General features: G+C 34.5%; 2 protein-coding genes across 2 annotated transcripts; both read left to right on the plus strand.

Moving 5' to 3' along the window:
* The first annotated feature begins 205 nt into the window (after nt 1–205).
* On the plus strand, nt 206–12,389 carry LOC145615046 (uncharacterized). The gene is made up of 7 exons (XM_081670124.1): nt 206–959; nt 2,700–2,778; nt 7,041–7,177; nt 7,681–7,804; nt 7,916–8,101; nt 11,046–11,117; nt 11,200–12,389. The coding sequence occupies exons 1-7, from the start codon at nt 505–507 to the stop codon at nt 12,013–12,015; spliced, it is 1,869 nt and encodes a 622-aa protein (XP_081526250.1). The 5' UTR covers nt 206–504; the 3' UTR covers nt 12,016–12,389.
* A 1,206-nt stretch (nt 12,390–13,595) lies between these two features.
* On the plus strand, nt 13,596–18,787 carry LOC145614126 (fructose-1,6-bisphosphatase, cytosolic-like). Its single transcript, XM_081669127.1, has 12 exons — nt 13,596–13,900; nt 15,332–15,379; nt 15,470–15,544; nt 15,630–15,691; nt 15,851–15,917; nt 16,035–16,148; nt 16,375–16,461; nt 16,871–16,941; nt 17,016–17,081; nt 17,654–17,740; nt 17,834–17,909; nt 18,448–18,787. Exons 1-12 carry the CDS (start codon nt 13,742–13,744, stop codon nt 18,559–18,561), a joined length of 1,026 nt encoding a protein of 341 aa, XP_081525253.1. The 5' UTR covers nt 13,596–13,741; the 3' UTR covers nt 18,562–18,787.
* Nucleotides 18,788–18,795: the final 8 nt, after the last annotated feature.

The raw sequence follows: 18,795 nt of genomic DNA on the forward strand, positions 1-18,795 counted from the left end.
CAATTCTCAAATTCTTACCCCCCCCCAAAAAAAAAAAAAAAAAAAAAAAAAAAAAAAAAAAAAAAGGAAAATCAATGACTCTGTCTTGACGAAAAGTATATCCGGTCAACTTTAATTACGAAATATCGAAAATACCCCTAACATTTCCACTAATACGACACCGTTTTGTCGTAAGCGCTAAACCCCAACCTTCAACCGTTAATCGGATGGTCGAAACACGAAAATCTCCCATTTCTCTCTTTCTCTCTCCTCTCCACTCACTTTCTCTCTCTAAAATGAAATCAAATTCTTCAGGATTCATAAATTCATATAATTTCAATCAATAATCCTCAATTTATCCGTTACAAATCAAAGAATCCCCCTTTTTCTTTGATTTTAATTTGATTCCTTATTCATCAGATTTGAAATCACTTGGGATTTTCAAGAAAATCATTCAGCATTTAATTTGATTGATATATTGATAAATAGGGCAAGAAATTGTGAAATTCGATCTGATTAGTGACAATGGCGGATCAAGAGGAAGAGGAATTGCAGATGGCGTTGAGGATGAGTATGCAACCGCCGAGCAATTCTCCGCCGGAGCCGAAGAGGAGTAAGCCTAGAGATGTCAGTATTACTTCCGCCGGAGCTTCGCCGGAGGTGGAGGAGGAGTCGCCGGAGTTGAAGAGCCGGCGGCTTCAACGGGAGCTTATGGCTGCCGCGGCGGAGAAGAGGATGATGATGATGACGACGACGAGTATGTCGAAAGCGCCATTGTTGAGTGTTAGTGAACCCGGGGGCGGAAGCGAGGGTGAGATTGAGGTGAAGATTGCGGAGGAGGTGAAGGTGAGGGAGGTGAAAATGAGGGAGAATTTAGGGGAGGAGTTATCGGTGGACGAGGCGAATCAGTTGTTTTTTATGGTTTTTGGTGGGAATGTTAGTAAGGAGGTTCTTGCTCAGTGGACTAATCAGGGTATTAGGTACAGTTATTCTTATTTTCTTGAATTTTGGTTTGTTTTATGATTTTTTGAAGTTTTATTAGGGTGATTGTGAGCAATTTTAGGGTGAGAAATTGAATTGTATGAGCTTTATGTAGAATTGTGTGCTTTACTTAAATGTATATTTATGAATTATGAATTATGATTTATGATTGTATGATTGCCATTTGTTTTTAATTTTTGAGGGTTTTGTTTTTATGACTTGGTAAATGATTGTTGGTGTTGATTTGTTGTTTGAGGATTAAATTGAGAAAATTTCATGGTTTAGGGCTTTGTTGGGGCATTGATGATTGAATTTGTTTGCCAAACATGTATTATAGTATAGAGATTGTATATTAAATTGAGAAAATCTCGTGATTTATGGACTTTGTCGGGGCATCGATAATTGAATTTGTTTGCGAAAAGTGTATTACAGTATAGGGATTGTATATTAAATTGAGAAAATCTCGTGATTTATGGACTTTGTTGGGGCATTGATAATTGGATATGTTTGCAAGAAATGTATTACAGTATAGATGATGATAGAAGAGTAATTCATGATGATGGATCGAGTTATATGTCCTACATGTTGAATGAATTTCTGTAGTATTCGAGTGTAATCATGTTGTGAGAGTGTTTGTTGGGTGTAACACATTTTCTATGGAAATGATTCCAGTGTTTGGTTGCTCTCCTAAAGGTGAAACATTTTCTTTTATAGTGAAGGGAGTCCACATTTTACTTCGTACTACTGACCTATTACCTCCGTATTTCTCTCTTCTCATCCATCATGTCCCTTCCACTTCCAATTTCCTTTTCTATATAACTTTATTGTAAGGGACCAAAAAGAAGTAAGGCTCTAAAAAAATAATATTCAACAAAAATTAATTAAATTTCAGTATAAATAAATTCAGGTTAGTAAAAATAACTTTAGTTCGGTAAAAATAATTCGTGTAGCAAAAATCAGTAACTTTAAAGAAGAAATATAATAGAGAAGTAAAAATAATTTCAGTTCAATAATAACAATTTAAGTTCAGCAAAAATTATTTCAGTTCAGCATAATAAGTGAACTAAATAGGGTCTAAGTCTACAATTGACATTTCTCTTGTAAGCTTATTTTCCCTTTTAAAATCTTTTTCATTAAATATGTTTTCCACCTAACCAAACGGAACCTGTGCATGTGAAAAATGCTTTTTGACATAGACTTGGGAGTTAGGAAAGAAAATCTTTTTAAGCATCCTTTCAGTTTGTCGACTATATCTGTAAAGAGATTATCTTTCTGCTGCTATAGGCAATGTTTCTCCAAATTGGCATTGTCATCTGTTTAAGGATCTAATGGAAACAGTTTCTAGATAGCCGTAGAGGTAATTTTATCCTCTATGCAATATTGTGTTATGTTGCTTACATGTGACCTTTCACTCCTAAACTTTCTGAGGAGGAATTGTTGTTAGAGGCATCGGGTAATAGTATGGGACTTTTCTTGTTGGGGGAAAGTATCTGTTTTAGTTATTAGGCCCCTTGCCCCTAGGTTTATGCCCACTACTCATCAAATCTAACAATGCTCAGTTTGATCTGACTTTATTCTTTTGATGTTCCTAGTTATACTGCACTTTATTATTTTGTTGTTATGGTCTTCTGGGTTCTATTAATTTGCTATATCACACGAAGTATTTAGGAAAGGATGATAAGTTTAAAGTATTTTATGGCTATATTTATCAGCTTAATTGATAGAAATCCTTATTGTAGGTTTAGCCCTGATCCAGAAACTTCTATGGGCCTGGTGCAGCATGAAGGAGGCCCATGTGGCGTGTTAGCAACAATACAAGTATGAGTTGATTTCTTGCTCACTGTGATATTAGGCCTTTAGAGCCTTGACACTTAGTTTCATGGTGTTTTCTTGTGAAAATTATAAATGATTTGTTGTCTAAGGTTTTGTGTTTGCATGATTAGATTAAACAAATATTAGCATGATTAGTCAGTATTCTGAATTTTTTGAACCAAGTTCAGTCTCAACTCTCAAGTGCTGTAAGAATTACAATTGTGTCAAGTGTAAGCTAATCTTGGAGTTAAATTGCTATTATGGCTTGATGATCTCACATACTACCCATCTTTATTTCTTCTTTTGTTCTTGAATCAATCCTTTTAAATTAATGTTTTTACTGTGCTTTGATTCTTATCTGATGTCATGATGGTTATTTACTGGAAAATGTATTAACTTTATACAAAGACATACACCAACAAATTCCCTATATGGCACGTGTCACAATACTTACAATCTGGAGTACAATTTTCTCGCCATCTCTTTACTTTTATTATTTTTTTAAAAAAAAAAATACTCTCGCCGTTCTTTTTTTTATCTTCCCATGTACTATTCATATAAAATGAAGTAGTAGCAAGTGGAAGTAGATCCCTATTTTTACTTTTTAGGTAGAAGAGAGAAAGTTGTTTAGAAATATGGTATTATTATGTAGTTTTATGTGGACAATATAGTGGGGTAGGAAGTGATAGAAGTGGGAATTTTCTTTTCCATTAAAGGAATAAAGCAAAAGTGGGAAGATAATTAAAGAACATATCAAAACGGAAAGTGGGAAGATAAAAAAATTAGATATCACAACGGAAGTTGGGAAGATAAAATAAGAACATATCAAAATACGAACATATCAAAAAGAGAAAGTGGGTAGATAAAAAAATGAATGGAGGGAGTAACACATCTTTGCAAACCCCCTAACCTTTCTTATACTTATCTTATAAAATTTTAATATCTTTCAAACCTATAATATTAAAACTTCAATCTCTTTTATTTAAAAAAAAAAAAAAAAAAAAGCCACATAACTACCATTTTTGAAGCTTTAACTATTGTCTTTTTATTTCTTTTGATTCTAATTTAGCCAATATCTATGATAATATTGTAGACATTATATAGGAATACTACAATAAGGGCATTAGTCGTTGGATATGAATTTCCTTAAATATAGTTAAACTGTCTCCCTTTTTGTTTGATCTGTCTTAGATTTGGTGGAATTTCTATCATTTTTATTTAATTTACTAGAATGTAATTGTGCTAATGTGCAAGATATAATTTTTGTTATGAAAACAATCTTAGACATTGGGGCTCCTTTAAATATTTGTTATTGGAAAAGTTGGTGGAATAGATAGGTTTTTTTTTTGTTAATGAAAATTAAGTATAGATTTGTAGAATTTGGAAGTTATAGGAAGTTAAATATTTTTTAAAAAAAATTAATGAAGGGAAAATGCATAGGAGTTGAAGTTCAGGAGTTTCGAGTGCTACGGTTAAAAGTTGCCAAAAACGACATTTTTTTTTATTATTATTTTTATCATTATCTTATCAATTTGCTTTATTATTTTTTAACTCTTTAATTTTTTTCAAAATATTACAATGAAAATGCTTTTTAGAGACATTTAATTAATCTAGAAAATTTATTTATTATTAAAATAAAATTTGCACTTTATATTTAATATCGTTCATCACTCAAGTACTTTCAATAATAATTTCGATTAATGATCAATTTCTAATTTACTGTTCTTTTGGCATTTAAATGATTTAATTAATATTTTTTTATTTTGGGGGTGGGGGTTTCCAATGATAGAGTTATGTATTCTTGAGCTTCATGCTTATTTTTTTCATTTATTTTGCTAATTTAGTCAATTTATTCAACTTTTATACACAAGTTTTGTATATTATTTCCTCTGTTTCTTTTTAGTTGACACGTTTGTCAATGCACTTATTCAATCATTAATATATTTAATTATCGATAAGCAAAAATTATGAAAAGTTGATATTTTGAAAGTATATAACGTGACGAATCTAACAAGATCCCACATGACTATATTTTTCATTACGTATAACGCACAAAACACGGTCAAAGGGAGGTGTGTGAATAGTGCTAAAGTCAAAATGTGTCAACTAATTATATCTTGGATATAACTCATAGAAGTAAATTTTTAGTATTGTTCTGGAGTTCTAACTCAACGTGCTCGACTTGTTGTAGCTCGAGATAAGCTTTAAGATTTCTTTTCCTAGCAAGGTAAAAGATCTGGAAATGTAGATCTTGTTGTTATTTATTGAAAAGGATGAGTTCTGTTACAAATTCACATTCTCATCCAAAATCTAAACTGTGGATGACAAATAGGTAATATGTATTATTAATTCCTATTTTCGTAAATCTTTATTCTCACCATACCCCACTTGCAAGAGTCGCAACATTTCCTTTCTTAAATTTTCGACGAGCCCTGCATACAACGCACTCTTTTTACCTTTTCTTGCTCAAACCCACTTACAACACAATTCAATATTTGCTTTACTCTCTCATACCTTCCCTAGTTTCTATAGCTACAACAATTACAGTCATTTTTTTTATAATTGTTAGGAGGGAGTATATTTTATTGAATTTTGTTTCTTTTTTTTTTTTTTGAACTTTATATTCACCATTACTCCGTAGTCCGTACTAGCTTGGGCTAGGCCCATCAAATTACCAGCTTAATTTAGAGCTCCATTTGAGCTTGACTTTAATCTTGCACAAATTGTAATGTTTATTGGTAGGATTCTTGCTGTGGCTTTTGATTTATTGATTCTCCTAAGGCACTCTTTAGACAGAAACTTTTCATTTCATTCAATGTTACATTGGGACTATTAGCTATTATATCTTTTACTTTTGGTTCGTGTAAGCCATCGTGGCTTTAATTCAATCTTCAGTACTATTTCTATGTTTAGTGTGCTTTCACTGTTTATGGCATCTGATACCGTCTGCACTCATCGGTGTCTTTTGCTGTATTATCAGTGGTGGTAATCTCTGTGCTAGTGAAAAGCTGGATTCCTTGGGCTGACATTTGTCCCAGATATTAAAAAAAATCACAATATTTCTTTGTAAGGGGATTGGAATATGACTATAAAGATTGATCATTTGTTTTACAAACTTTTTCCACTTGATATTAATTTTCCACCCTTTTAGCACATTGCTAATAAATTAAACAAAAGGTAAATTTGTGAAGAGGAAATGTAGAAGATATGGTGTAATAATTTTTAGCACAACATGTTAGATCTCTTGGATGTCACACCTAAACTGCTCTAGTTTGCCTTTTTTAGTGAATATTAAACCAATGATCTTCTTCTCTAGCCATGTTTTTATTGGTTCTGCTGAGTAATTTACAACCTTCTATGAGAGGTGCTTTACCTGACACAGAAATAATTGATAGTGGTTCCTATCGTTGTTATCCTTATATATCAAGCAAACCAATGATCTTCTTCTCTAGCCATGTTTTTATTGGTTCTGCTGAGTAATTTACAACCTTCTATGAGAGGTGCTTTACCTGACACAGAAATAATTGATAGTGGTTCCTATCGTTGTTATCCTTATATATCAAGCAAGTGGCTGTACATAAGCATTTTATAGATTAAGGAATTACTTTTGGATTCTGTTAAACGCATTGTCGTATATTAAGATATTACTTTTGCGAAAAAAATGTTGTACTCTTTAAGTTTGTGGGAAGAGAAGGTGAACAAAGTAATTTAAGTGTTGTTAGGAGCTGTGGTAACACTATGTAGTCATGATAAATTGATAATGTTGCTCTCATTCTGTAACAATTTTGTGGTTGTATTTGTCTTTCATTCTTTCCCTGTTGGGAAATGGAAAGGCTGTAGTTTCATGTTGGTTCTCGTCAGTCGATTACCTATATATTTTTCATAGCTGTCCTGTTTTTCCTGCAAGTTCTTATGATGGAAACACACGCGCACGCACACACACACATTGTTGAAAAAGGTAATTTGGTAGGCAATTTAATAAATAGACCAAATATTGGTGACTGTATTATTTAGCTTCCAAATTTGTCTCTGCATATTATTGTTATAATTCCTATGACTTGTTTAGATAAAAAAATTCTGAAACGCTAACAGAACTGTGACATTTTTTTTTAATGGCTGAGTGTATTATCTATGGGCTGCGGCCTCAGCCTGTGATTATCTATTTTGCTGAGCATGATCTTAAAGAAAATCTGCTGTATCTCATATGATGTCGTAATTTTTTTTAAGCGACTTTCTCAACTTTATGTTTTTCTTACCTAATTTTGCAGGGGTTCGTCCTAAAATATCTTCTGTTTGTTCCAGAAGAGTCAAGTAATAATGCATTAAGAACACCACAGAGATCTTGGAACCGAGAATCTGTTACCCCAGAAAATTTTGCTTCCCTCTCAGAGGATACTAGAAAAAGGTGACAAATAGAAGATCCTATGCTTAAAGATTTTATCTTAAACGTGATTGTATTATACTTTTTATGTTATTGTTGTTTTTTGGATTACTAGCTTTATTTTTAAGTCAATGGCGTGACTTTGACTTACAAGGGGAAGGGGACTGGGGATTAGAAGTCTACCAACATCAAGCAATGATAAGACATTGCCCCACACCCCTCCCTTTGGCACCATTATTGCCGCTCTCTCCTCCCTTAGGCGCTATTGTTGCCTTCACCCCCCCCCCCCCCTCCCCCCTTCCTTTGGCACCATCCTAAAGTAATAATGGATCATTAAATGGAAAAGAACTTGACTCTGCATTATTTCCCTTTTTGAATTATGTTTTGTGAAGAGGGGATATATTGAGATTGTTGGCTAGAACTGACTTGATTATCTTGTTGCTTTCTCTCTGTGGTCATTTTGGAGTGTTTTTTTTATCTTATATCTAATAGAATTATACACACTCAAATCTTTTCTTAATTTACAGGGCACTTGTGAAAAGTATGGCAGAGATATTATTTCGTTGTGGAAGTAACAAAAAGGCAGTGGTTGCAACTCTTGATGTCCTCGACCAAAATGGTGAAGGCAACAGTGATGGACCACTGGATGAGGTATATTCTTATGGCTTCCTAAATTATGTTACCGCTATAGCTGATTGGGGTAATAATTTAACCTTCCCCTGTTCTATTGAGTTAATGCTGATGCCTCTTTCTATTTTACAGATGATATTGAAAGCTCTAGAAGGTTTTTCTATTGAGTCTGCTTCAGATTTGCAGAGAACCCTGAGAGTAACGTCATATACATCATCTGCCAATGCAATTCAGAGACTTGAGATGATGCTTCCTGTGTTTGAAAGTCGTATGGGAGCAATGCTGTTTTTGATCTCAGCATTGCTTTCTCGAGGACTGGTATGTCTGTTGGCTGTTTTATATGACTAATTGCTGTATCAAATCATCAAATGTCTTGAAAAGTTGAGAGTTAAACCTTATAGATGTCTATCTCAATTATTTTGCATCCTTAATTCCCTGTTGCATTTGTTTTCCCTCCCCTAGTCCCCTCTTTAGGCACCTGCAAATCTGCATACTTGGGAGCTTGATGTCACTATATAAAAATATATGTACGTGTTTTGCAGATAACATTTTGTTTTTTTATTTTACATATTGGTACAGATGTGAATTGTTGCCTTTTTTTTATAATAGTCTTACTCTTACATCATGTGGAATTGGGATGGAGTGGGAATGATTATTGATGGGTGAAGAATGAGAGCTGCTAGCCAGTACCTACTTTTAACATAACATTCTTGAATTTTATATTTATTGTTGATAAATTAGTTTCTTTAGATTAGATAAATCTCAATAATGGTGAAAAAGTGAGATAGCAAGACCACCATGTAAAGAAGCTAATCAGTTTTCATCAATCCAAGGAGATTACTTTCATTTTGTTTTCATCTACCAAAGGATAATCGTGTCCATTGGAAGCAATATCCTTGGATTGGTGAAAAGAGCTTAAAGTTTTGAGATATTCATTTCCCCATTGTTCTCATTTCCATTTCAATTCTCATTCCAATGCTATGTAATATGGGACCTTGGCTTTCTAAATTAGAGTGCAAAGGGGAAAAGGTTGCATGTAAGAAGACTCTTTAGGAGGTTTAGAAAGAATGACAATTGTATTAAGCTAAATTTTCTGCCAATGTAGATATTTTCTTGGGATTTATCAAGGATGGAGTCAAGGAATATTGGACGTACGGTGCTATGAATCAATATTAGGGGGAAGGGCAATTTAGGAGTACTCCCTCCGTTTTTTTTTTTTTCGTCCGTTCTTTTTTTTTTATTTTATTATTATTTTTATAAGCTAGAATTCCATTTTTGAAAATCTCTTACAATTTAATAGTGTATATTTTCCCACTAATGTCCCCACTCTTTCTTTCTTTAGCATTTCTCACTCCTCCAATGGTCTCCACTCCCTCTCACACCACTTTACTTTTCAATAAAATAATAACCTTATCTACCCCACTAACATCTTATTTTATTAAACTACCTAAAACTCCGCAAAATCTCATCTCTAGCCTATAAAAAAAACGGAGTGAGTATCATTTTAATTTGATGGTTAGTATCTTGTTGGAGGAGACACTTAGTTTGTTTGTGGGAAAGCTCGATGAATAGAGCTAATTAGAGAGAGGAATTATGTTGAATATTGATTTGAGTATTGTAATTTAGCTTAGTTAAACTAAATTGGGAGAGAATTTCCCTCTGGAAAGTAGAATTATTATTCACATTTGTTGTTATTTCCTCTTATTACATTGATCTTCCTCTTCCTAGTTTCTGCCATTAATGATGCTGAAGCTATGCTAATTTATAGAAGACTGATAAGCTCCCTAATCTCCCACTTGCCAGGATTTCTTATATAGTTCTAAGTTGAAGTCTATTTTCCATTTCACCGAAAGAAATTCTGACAAGTTGAAGCCTATTTCCCAAAAGAACTTTTTAAGTCTATATTTAATGTCTTCCACATCCTGTATCACTTGACTCCTGAATTTTTTGACAGACTGATGCTGAACATAACTCTGTCCAATCTCTGGTCAGCTATCAACACATGAACCCCTCTCAATAACACAACTTCAACTGCTGAATATTTCAAGGCCCATAGTAGATTGTAGCAACCATAGCCTCCATGCCCTCCGTAATGACAGGGTTTTGATCCCTATGAGAAAGATTATAAGATAGAGTAGAAGCCAATAACAGTTCCACCTTTTGCATTACTAAGATATGAATCATATGACTATTACCTCTCAGAGGATTGAACTTTAACCTAATTTGGTGAACATAAAATACTTGATCTCCTGTGCGATCCAAGCCACTACTGTGGTGCCAAAGAACAAATGTGCAGTTTCCTGGCTGTTTAAATGCTGTTCTTCAGCCCACCAAATTTCACTAAATTGTCACTGAGTATCATGTTACTACAAGACCTGAAATAGATCCAAACCAAAAGTGGGTCAGTCTTAAATCAACCTAACCCATTCCCGGTCTGAAGGACCCATTTTTGGGGTCTACTCTGATCATAATTGTTTCACTTTCTTTACTATTTATACCAACAAAGTTTCTGTAAAAACCTGAAGACATATAACAATTACACCCTTACATCATTGAACAGGTAACTTTAAATGGATCTGCCCTGCTTACAAGTGATTCTTTATTGGCATACATGCTCTGTTTACCCCCTTTATTTTATTATTATTATTATTATTATTATTATTATTATTATTATTATTATTATTATTATTATTATTATTATTATTATTATTATTATCTCAAAAACAAAAGCCATACAACCTACAATAAATTAGTGGGAAGCCGAGATACAATCTGGGCCCCCACTCCTCTAGCTATTGCAAATCCTACCCTAGTGAAGATATGAGCTGCAGCACGAGCCCCAATGTCTTGCGTCGTCGAGAACCTTTGAATCCGCTTCAGTAACGCAACAGCCTCTTTCTCTAATTCCCCAAGAGAAGAAAAGGAGAAGGGAATGAAACCATATCCAATCGCCTGACATCGAGCTTCATACTTAACCCGCTTCCGATGAGCTGCATCAGCCACAACCCGCCCAGGAATGAAGTCAGATAGCCCTGACTGAGTCAAAGGAGAAGACCCTGTCAAATCAACACAGACATCGCGACCACGATCCCATTATTATTATTATTATTATTATTATTATTATTATTATTATTACTATTATTATTATTATTATTATTATTATTATTATTATTATTATTTTCATATGCTTATGCTGTAATTTTATTAGTACCTTCTGTTAAATGTAGATTCTGCTTATTTTATCTCCTTTTATTTTGTACAGGAATCCATTCAAGCTGATAGGGACGATCCAAGCCTACCTCTAGTCACTGCTCCCTTTGGTCATGCCTCACAGGTAACTCCTTGGTCTTATGTTGATAAGGTTTACTTTCATCTGCATTATGAGTGTTGTTGCTGATTTGAATAACATGGTGCAGGAAATTGTAAACCTATTACTGTGTGGAGAGGCTGTTGCGAATGTGTTCGATGAGAGGATAGACTTAGGAGGTGGCATGTTTTTGAAGGGTGTATCCACTGATGTGGAAGTTGGATTCCTCACCCTGCTCGAGTACCTCAACTTCTGTAAAGTCGGACTGCATTTAAAACGCCCAAAGTGGCCGATATGGGTTGTTGGGAGTGAGTCACATTACACAGTCCTATTTGCTTTTCATCCTTCTGTTCAGGAGGAGAATGAAATGGAGGAGAGGGAATCCAGAATCAGGAGAGCATTTGATGCACAAGACCAGAGTGGAGGTGGCGGCTTCATTAGTGTCGAGGGCTTGCATCAGGTCCTCAAGGAAACTGGCATAAACCTTCCCTCTGATAAGCTTGACCGCCTTTGCAGTGCGGGCTTTATAGTACGGAGTGAGTTCTGGCAGGTTCTCTTGGATTTGGACAGGAACTTGGGAGGTTTCAAGGATTCCTCGGGGTTAATGGGAAAAAAGGTGTTTGATCTCTACCATTTTAATGGAATTGCAAAATCAGTAATTAATGGAAACCAAGGTGAGACACCCTTTCAAAGACCGCGGATTACTAAGCTGCGAGTTTCAGTTCCACCTAGGTGGACACCGGAGGAATATATGACAGAGGCAGCACCCCCTTCAAGCTCCAGTGGCAGTGATACTGCTGGAAAAGATGCTGCTAAAGCTGTTGCACCTGAGCCTCCGCAACATGCTCCACTTGTAGACTGCATTAGAACGCGGTGGGCTCGTGCAAATTGCAATTGGACTGGGGATCCTCCAAGTATCGTTTAGTATCTATATGATGTGTTGGATCCAACCATCAGCTCTCGTTCATATACCCGCCGCCCCGCCGGTGTGTAGACAGTCTAGAATCTAGAGTAAATGAGTTGAGGGGACGTATGAGACTGTTATTCTCAGAGCACAGCTTTGGTTGAACAAACGTTGCACTGGTGGTGTTGGTTTGTGATACAGATAGGCACCAAATTTTCGTGCCCTGTTGTAACTGTCATATTTGACATTGATTTAATTTGTCGAGTATTTCTCGGAAGAACTAGTTCCCTGATAAATTTGTTAATAGATTGTGCATATCTTTGGATGCATATGTTATCATAAGAGAACTTTTCTTTTTTATATATGAAGATCATGTCATATTTTTTTTTTCTGTATCTTCATTCTTCACTGCCTTGATTTGTTTTGCACAGATTCAGGAGGTTCATCATTTTCACTTTTCAGAACAAATAGATTCTGTCACTAGTAAAGTAATCACAAATACGTGATTTGTAAAATCATCCTTAATAGCTTCCAATCTTTATCAGGCTAACTATTTATTTCCACCATAAATTTTGATCACATATAATACAATAACTATATATTTTGTATAGCATGGAGAATAAATAATTTAATCTATTAGTAAATGAATAAAAACTATTTTTATGTTTTGTGATCTGATATCATGGTACGGTAACAATATTTTAAAAGGTTTTAGAAGATGCTCAAGAATTAAGATAAAAACTCATTTATATACTTTATATATGTCATTTTTCAAACGAGAAAATTCAGGACAGTAATTATTCTTGTCATTAATGACAATACTAAGTATTGTACCACATACTTAGTATTAATGTAAGTATTGTACCACATACTTAGTATCAGGAAATTGATTTTGACACACCCTTAATTGATATAGGCACACCCCAATGTGAGAAGAGCATCGAAAACTGTGCTCTCACATAGGGGTGTGCCTAAATCAATTTAGGGTATGTCAAAATCATTTTCTTTAGTATCAATGGAGACTTATTATTGTCATTAATGACAAACAATTATTGATTTTAAATAACATTTTGACAAAAGATCGAAATATTTATTATTAGTAGGAAGAAAATGTGAGGTATGTGTGTATATCCATTGGCAAAGCAATTAACACAAAGATGACATGTCATTGACATCAACATCCTCATCACAAAAATCAACCAATCAGTTAAAATATTAGATAAACCAGCACATAACGTCCATATATATATTGACAATTTTTACACATTTTCCTAAAATAAATTCCCCCACTTTTTACAATATTTCCTTGAATTGCTAAAGTGTCAAAATATCTTCCTAACCAAAAACAAAAAGCTGTCATTACAGCCGAATCAACAAACAGCGCCAGAGGTGGCAAATCAGATTATCCAATTATATTCAAGTCGGGTTAGTTTTGTTAAGTCTAGATATTCGAACAAAATAACAACAAAATCCATTATCTGTAATACTGCAAGTTTAAGAGTCGGGATAGTTTTGTCAGGTCTCGATACTCGAAAAGAATAACGACGAAATTCGTTATCTGCAGTCTGCAAGACTGAGAGGCAGGCAGAGAATTTCATTTACCTCATCATATCATCTGCATACCCCACTTTCTCTCCTCCTTTGACGTCCCATCCTAAATTCCCTATATTATCACAAACATAACCACCAACCAAATCAACTGTTCCAAACTTTGAGGAGAGAAAATCACAGGAAGAAGAAGAAGAAGATGGATCATGCAGCAGATGCTAGGTTGACGGATTTGATGACCATAACACGGTACGTGTTGAATGAGCAGACTAAACATCCCGAGTCTCGAGGCGATTTCACCATTCTTCTCAGTCACATTGTTCTTGGGTGCAAATACGTCTGCTCTGCTGTTAACAAGGTTCATTATCTTCTAAATTTCTTTTTTTTTTTTTTTTTTTTGTGTGAACTGGTGGTCTAAAATGACTCAATTTAGTACGATTTAAGTCATATTCGAGTCATTTTTATATACTTTTCCTTTGATTTCGGCTACTAATTTTTCAGAACCTTTATTATGTATTCGGATATACCTCAAGTTGAACGTACCCGTTCTCATGTATACCTTGCTCTGTTAGACTAAGAATTTGCATACAATATGTGGGTCAATGTTATTTTGGAGATTAAATTTATAGGTGGGGTCAAATTTACTTATTTTAAATTATGATTTTACCCAATAAAATTCTGATTGTTAATGGAGTTATGGTCCCTTTTATTTAAACCTGGGATATCACTGTCAACTTTTTAGTTTGGACGATGAAAGAATTTGGTCAAATTTATTGCTCTAAATTTTGTAACATAATGTTTGACTTGACTTGATACTTTGATTTATGCAGCCGATCCCATGGGATTAAGCCTTTGATTGATTGAATTTATTTGGGTTAAGCTCAATTTGATGGATTTTACATAGTAGATGAAATTTGATAAGGGCCGGATAATGTAGTTGGTACTAGAAGTTGATTTTAGCTGTATTAAATTGATTATTGTACTAAAATATGGTTGCTTAGATTTTATGGATGATTGTTAGTTCAATCCGTACTTCATTGACTATTTTGGATAGACATAAGCTTAGAAGACGGATCTAATGATGCTACTACTAAGTCATACATTTTATCTGTAATTGAAGAAGGTGGTGTACCAACTAACACGTCTTGAAACACCCGATTTGTTTTCGGTGTATAGATAGCTACAACGGAAAGTGATGTGTAGATGCCAACAAATGACTTGGGAGGTGGTGTCTTAGGATTGAATTCGGTCTACATCAATGATCTTATTAGATCTTTATACACGCGCACACAAGGGAAGTGATGTTGACCGGGTTTGATCCTAGATTTTGGGTATATTTTTTAAACTTTCAGTGTATAGAGAGAGTCACAAAGGAGAATGGTGTAGACGTGATTTAGGATGTGTTATTTTCACTTGTTATAATGTGCTTTGATTTGAATTTTATAAGCTCTAATTTAGTTTAATATGTGGTTTGGTCTGATCTGCTCCTATTTGACTGAATTTCTATCATATTTGTACACCGATTTAATAGGAAAAACATTATCAAATGAGCTCTTGTTAGATTGCATAGATGTGTTATTTCCAAATGAAATTAAATATATTTGACAATAATCAATAAAAAGGAAAAAAAAAAAAATGTGATCTGGTTTGATGGGAAATTTTCAGTTTTCATTTATGTTTTATATGCTATGATTGAATAAGTTTCAAAAACAAGGTGAAGAGAACATATTTTTAATTCTATGTTTTAAATAAACATTCATTATTTATATTATCAATGTTTACTTAACAGGCTGGTCTTGCCAAGCTCCTAGGACTTGCAGGGGAAACTAATGTTCAGGTATCAACATTTCAAAAATAAATTTTGTTACACTCAGACACGTTGTAATTTTCCCAGTGTTTAATGTTCTTTAATTGTATTGTACATTAGGGTGAAGAGCAAAAGAAGCTAGATGTGCTCTCAAATGAAGTTTTTGTCAATGCCTTAACAAGTAGTGGCCGAACTGTAAGTAGTGAATGAGACTCTTAGCCTTGGTTCTTATGATGAATTCCTTAGGTAATATCTGCTAAATGATGAAATGTGTTTGCAGTGCATTCTTGTGTCCGAGGAGGATGAAGAAGCAACATTCGTTGAGCCAGCTCTACGTGGAAAGTGAGTATAGCCACTCCCCTACTGGTTCCCTATTTGTTGTGTGCAATTTCTTTCTTTACAAACTACAAAAAAGGTCACATGCCAAGTACAATTGCTTCATTTTGATCATCTTTGCTTATGTTAGACGTTTAAGATGAACTCTACACCTTGGTTTTTCAGGTATTGTGTTGTATTTGATCCTCTGGATGGATCTTCCAATATCGATTGTGGTGTTTCAATTGGCACGGTAATGCATCTCAGCCTTTGCAATGTTTCTCTCTTGGAGCTATTTTATAATCATGATAACCTTTATTCTGTGCAGTGATGTAATTAACAAGCTGGCTTGTTTTATTATTTCACTTAGATATTTGGTATTTACATGGTCAAAGATTTCAAAAATGTAACTCTTGATGAGGTCCTGCAACCTGGAAAGAATATGGTGGCAGCAGGTTATTGCATGTATGGAAGCTCTTGCACGGTACTAATTATTTCCTTCATAGTTGCTTAGTTTTGTCGTTGTGCTGAATTGTTTCCCCAATCTGCTAACAATGTGGTACCTGTTTGAATGTGCAAAATTTGTACTTGTTAGTAACGAGTGAGAAATTGGCAGCCTACTCTATTCTTTCTTTATTTAGTTATTAATGATCACATTTCTGCACAATTATTTCTGTGTATAAACATGGCAATTTCTGCTGTTTATACAGCTTGTCTTGAGTGCTGGAAGCGGTGTCAATGGTTTCACTCTAGACCCATCTCTTGGAGAGTATATTTTAACTCATCCAAACATCAAGGTACACTTTCTCATCATTTACTGGTGCATGTCTTTACAAAAGAATATGCTAAATTTGTTTCTGTATGGTTTAGATATGAACTTCTGAGATAGTGTATTAAAAATTTTGCTTTAGGATTTATTCAAGTAATCATCTTAACCCGAAATGAAATCTATACAGCGTAGGCTGCCGATCAGAATGTCATTGTAACTTATGCCAGTTTGTCATTTGCAGTTTCAATTGAAGTGCATACTGTTTAGCAAATACCTTCATTTTATTTACTGACATCTGAAACTGTAAACGGAGTACATTTTGTTTCTATAATCTCATGAGTTGTATGCAAGAGATGCATGCATTAAGAAGATTTAACCTTTTACTCTATTAAGGAGTAGTTCTTTTTGATTATCTAGATTCTTCTTTTCTTGTGCAGATCCCAAAGAGAGGTAAGATCTATTCAGTGAATGAAGGCAATGCAAAGAATTGGGATGGCCCAACAACAAAGTATGTAAACCTTTGTTTAGTGTAAGATTGTCCTTTTATATGGTGTTGCTATACTGAACCCTTGCCGATTTTAGGTTTGTAGAAAAATGTAAGTTCCCCACTGATGGTTCTTCGCCAAAGTCTCTCAGATACATTGGAAGGTAATTAATTTCTCCATCACAAAATACAAGTTCCTGCTAAGATTGAATGGTCATTTTGTTATATATTGTCAGTTGCATCTATAACTTGTACAAAATTAAAGATATGTAAGAGACCGCCACTTGTGTCTTTATATGCTGCCATTCTATGAAACTGAAAGACACAGATGTATACTGTAATAAAAGGGAAGATGCTTGCTTAGCGACGAGCTATGTTTTCTTAAGGAAGGTAGTGGGTTGAAATGGGATTAGGCCAATGGTTTTATTATGAATCTAGTATTGCTTGCAATATAAGCTCTTAGCAGCTGTTATGCTTTACAAATAACCCTTAAAGATGTTTCATTCAAACTTCATAAGGTGCTACGAGCCTACGATGATAGTGCTTATAGCATCCTAAATAATCTCTGTTTCATTTTCATGCCCTATGGAATCGTGGTGCCTATTGTGCTAGTGGTAGTGCTATAACTATACAAGTACATAAGGCTCGTTTTCTGCATCTGTGTGTATGTAATAATGTATGCACATAATTTTGTTACAATAAGGACCGTACCTAATGGTTCACCTATTTCGTGTAGTATGGTAGCTGATGTTCATCGCACTTTACTTTATGGTGGCATCTTTATGTACCCCGGTGATAAGAAGAGCCCTGATGGAAAACTACGGTATGTCTTGTACTCGAGGGTCATATGTATACTTACATCCTGATTTTTGTTATAACTACTGTTATTAACATCTTGCTTTATTATGTGAATCAGTGTTCTCTACGAGGTCTTTCCAATGTCATTCTTAATGGAACAAGCAGGTGGGCAAGCTTTTACAGGCAAAGAACGGGTAATTCACTAGATGTACCTTGCTCTTTTTAGGCTGGCATATATGAAAGTCTTATATTCTTTTTGGTTTTTTCATTCTTTCTTATTTTTAGAGTTGATTAGTTAGCATTCTTAGCAACTAGCAATGCCTACCTTTAATTGGGACAAGAAGTATGCACAATCCACTTTACAAAAAGTTGACTACTCCGTAAGTATATAGGTTGGTCTTAGGGATCGGTAAATTTTACTGATTTCAACCACCACAAGCCTCTAAAATATCATCGGTTTAAAATACTATTACAATTAATATTTTGTAGTACCACAACTCCACAAGTCTCAAAAGCACTACCCGCATATTTAATTTACTTTACTCCGTAATAAATATGAGATTTAACTGTTTAATTGATTTTCGAGATCAATTCAAAATTCTCAAAGGGGCTAGCCTAATCTTCTTGTCCCTTTAACATTGTGCATTTGTGCTCATCTCTTATGCTTGATTTCAACAGAACACAATTAAGCCTAACAATTGCTGATTGCTCTACTGTAATTGTTTATGGCAGGCACTTGACTTAGTCCCAAAGAAGATCCACGAGCGCTCGCCGGTGTTCCTTGGAAGCTATGATGATGTTGAAGACATCAAAGCCCTGTATGCTGCTGCAGCAAAGAATGCTTGAGGTTCAGCATTTGTTGGATCCACCTGAAATCCCTTCTATCGGATCCAAAGTTGCACTTCGTACATTTTACAGTGGTTACAAGCAAACTATGTGCAAGTATATATGCTCCATAAATGTGCATAACGTAGGAATATTGTACGTTTGTGTGAGCACTGATCTGTTGTCAAACAACTACTGAGTATATTTCATACTTAATGCCAATGCTAAATTGAAATCTTGCAAATCACCTACTTT

Source organism: Chenopodium album, chromosome 25 (assembly GCF_948465745.1).
Source record: "Chenopodium album chromosome 25, dcCheAlbu1.1, whole genome shotgun sequence".
Lineage (NCBI taxonomy): Eukaryota > Viridiplantae > Streptophyta > Magnoliopsida > Caryophyllales > Amaranthaceae > Chenopodium > Chenopodium album.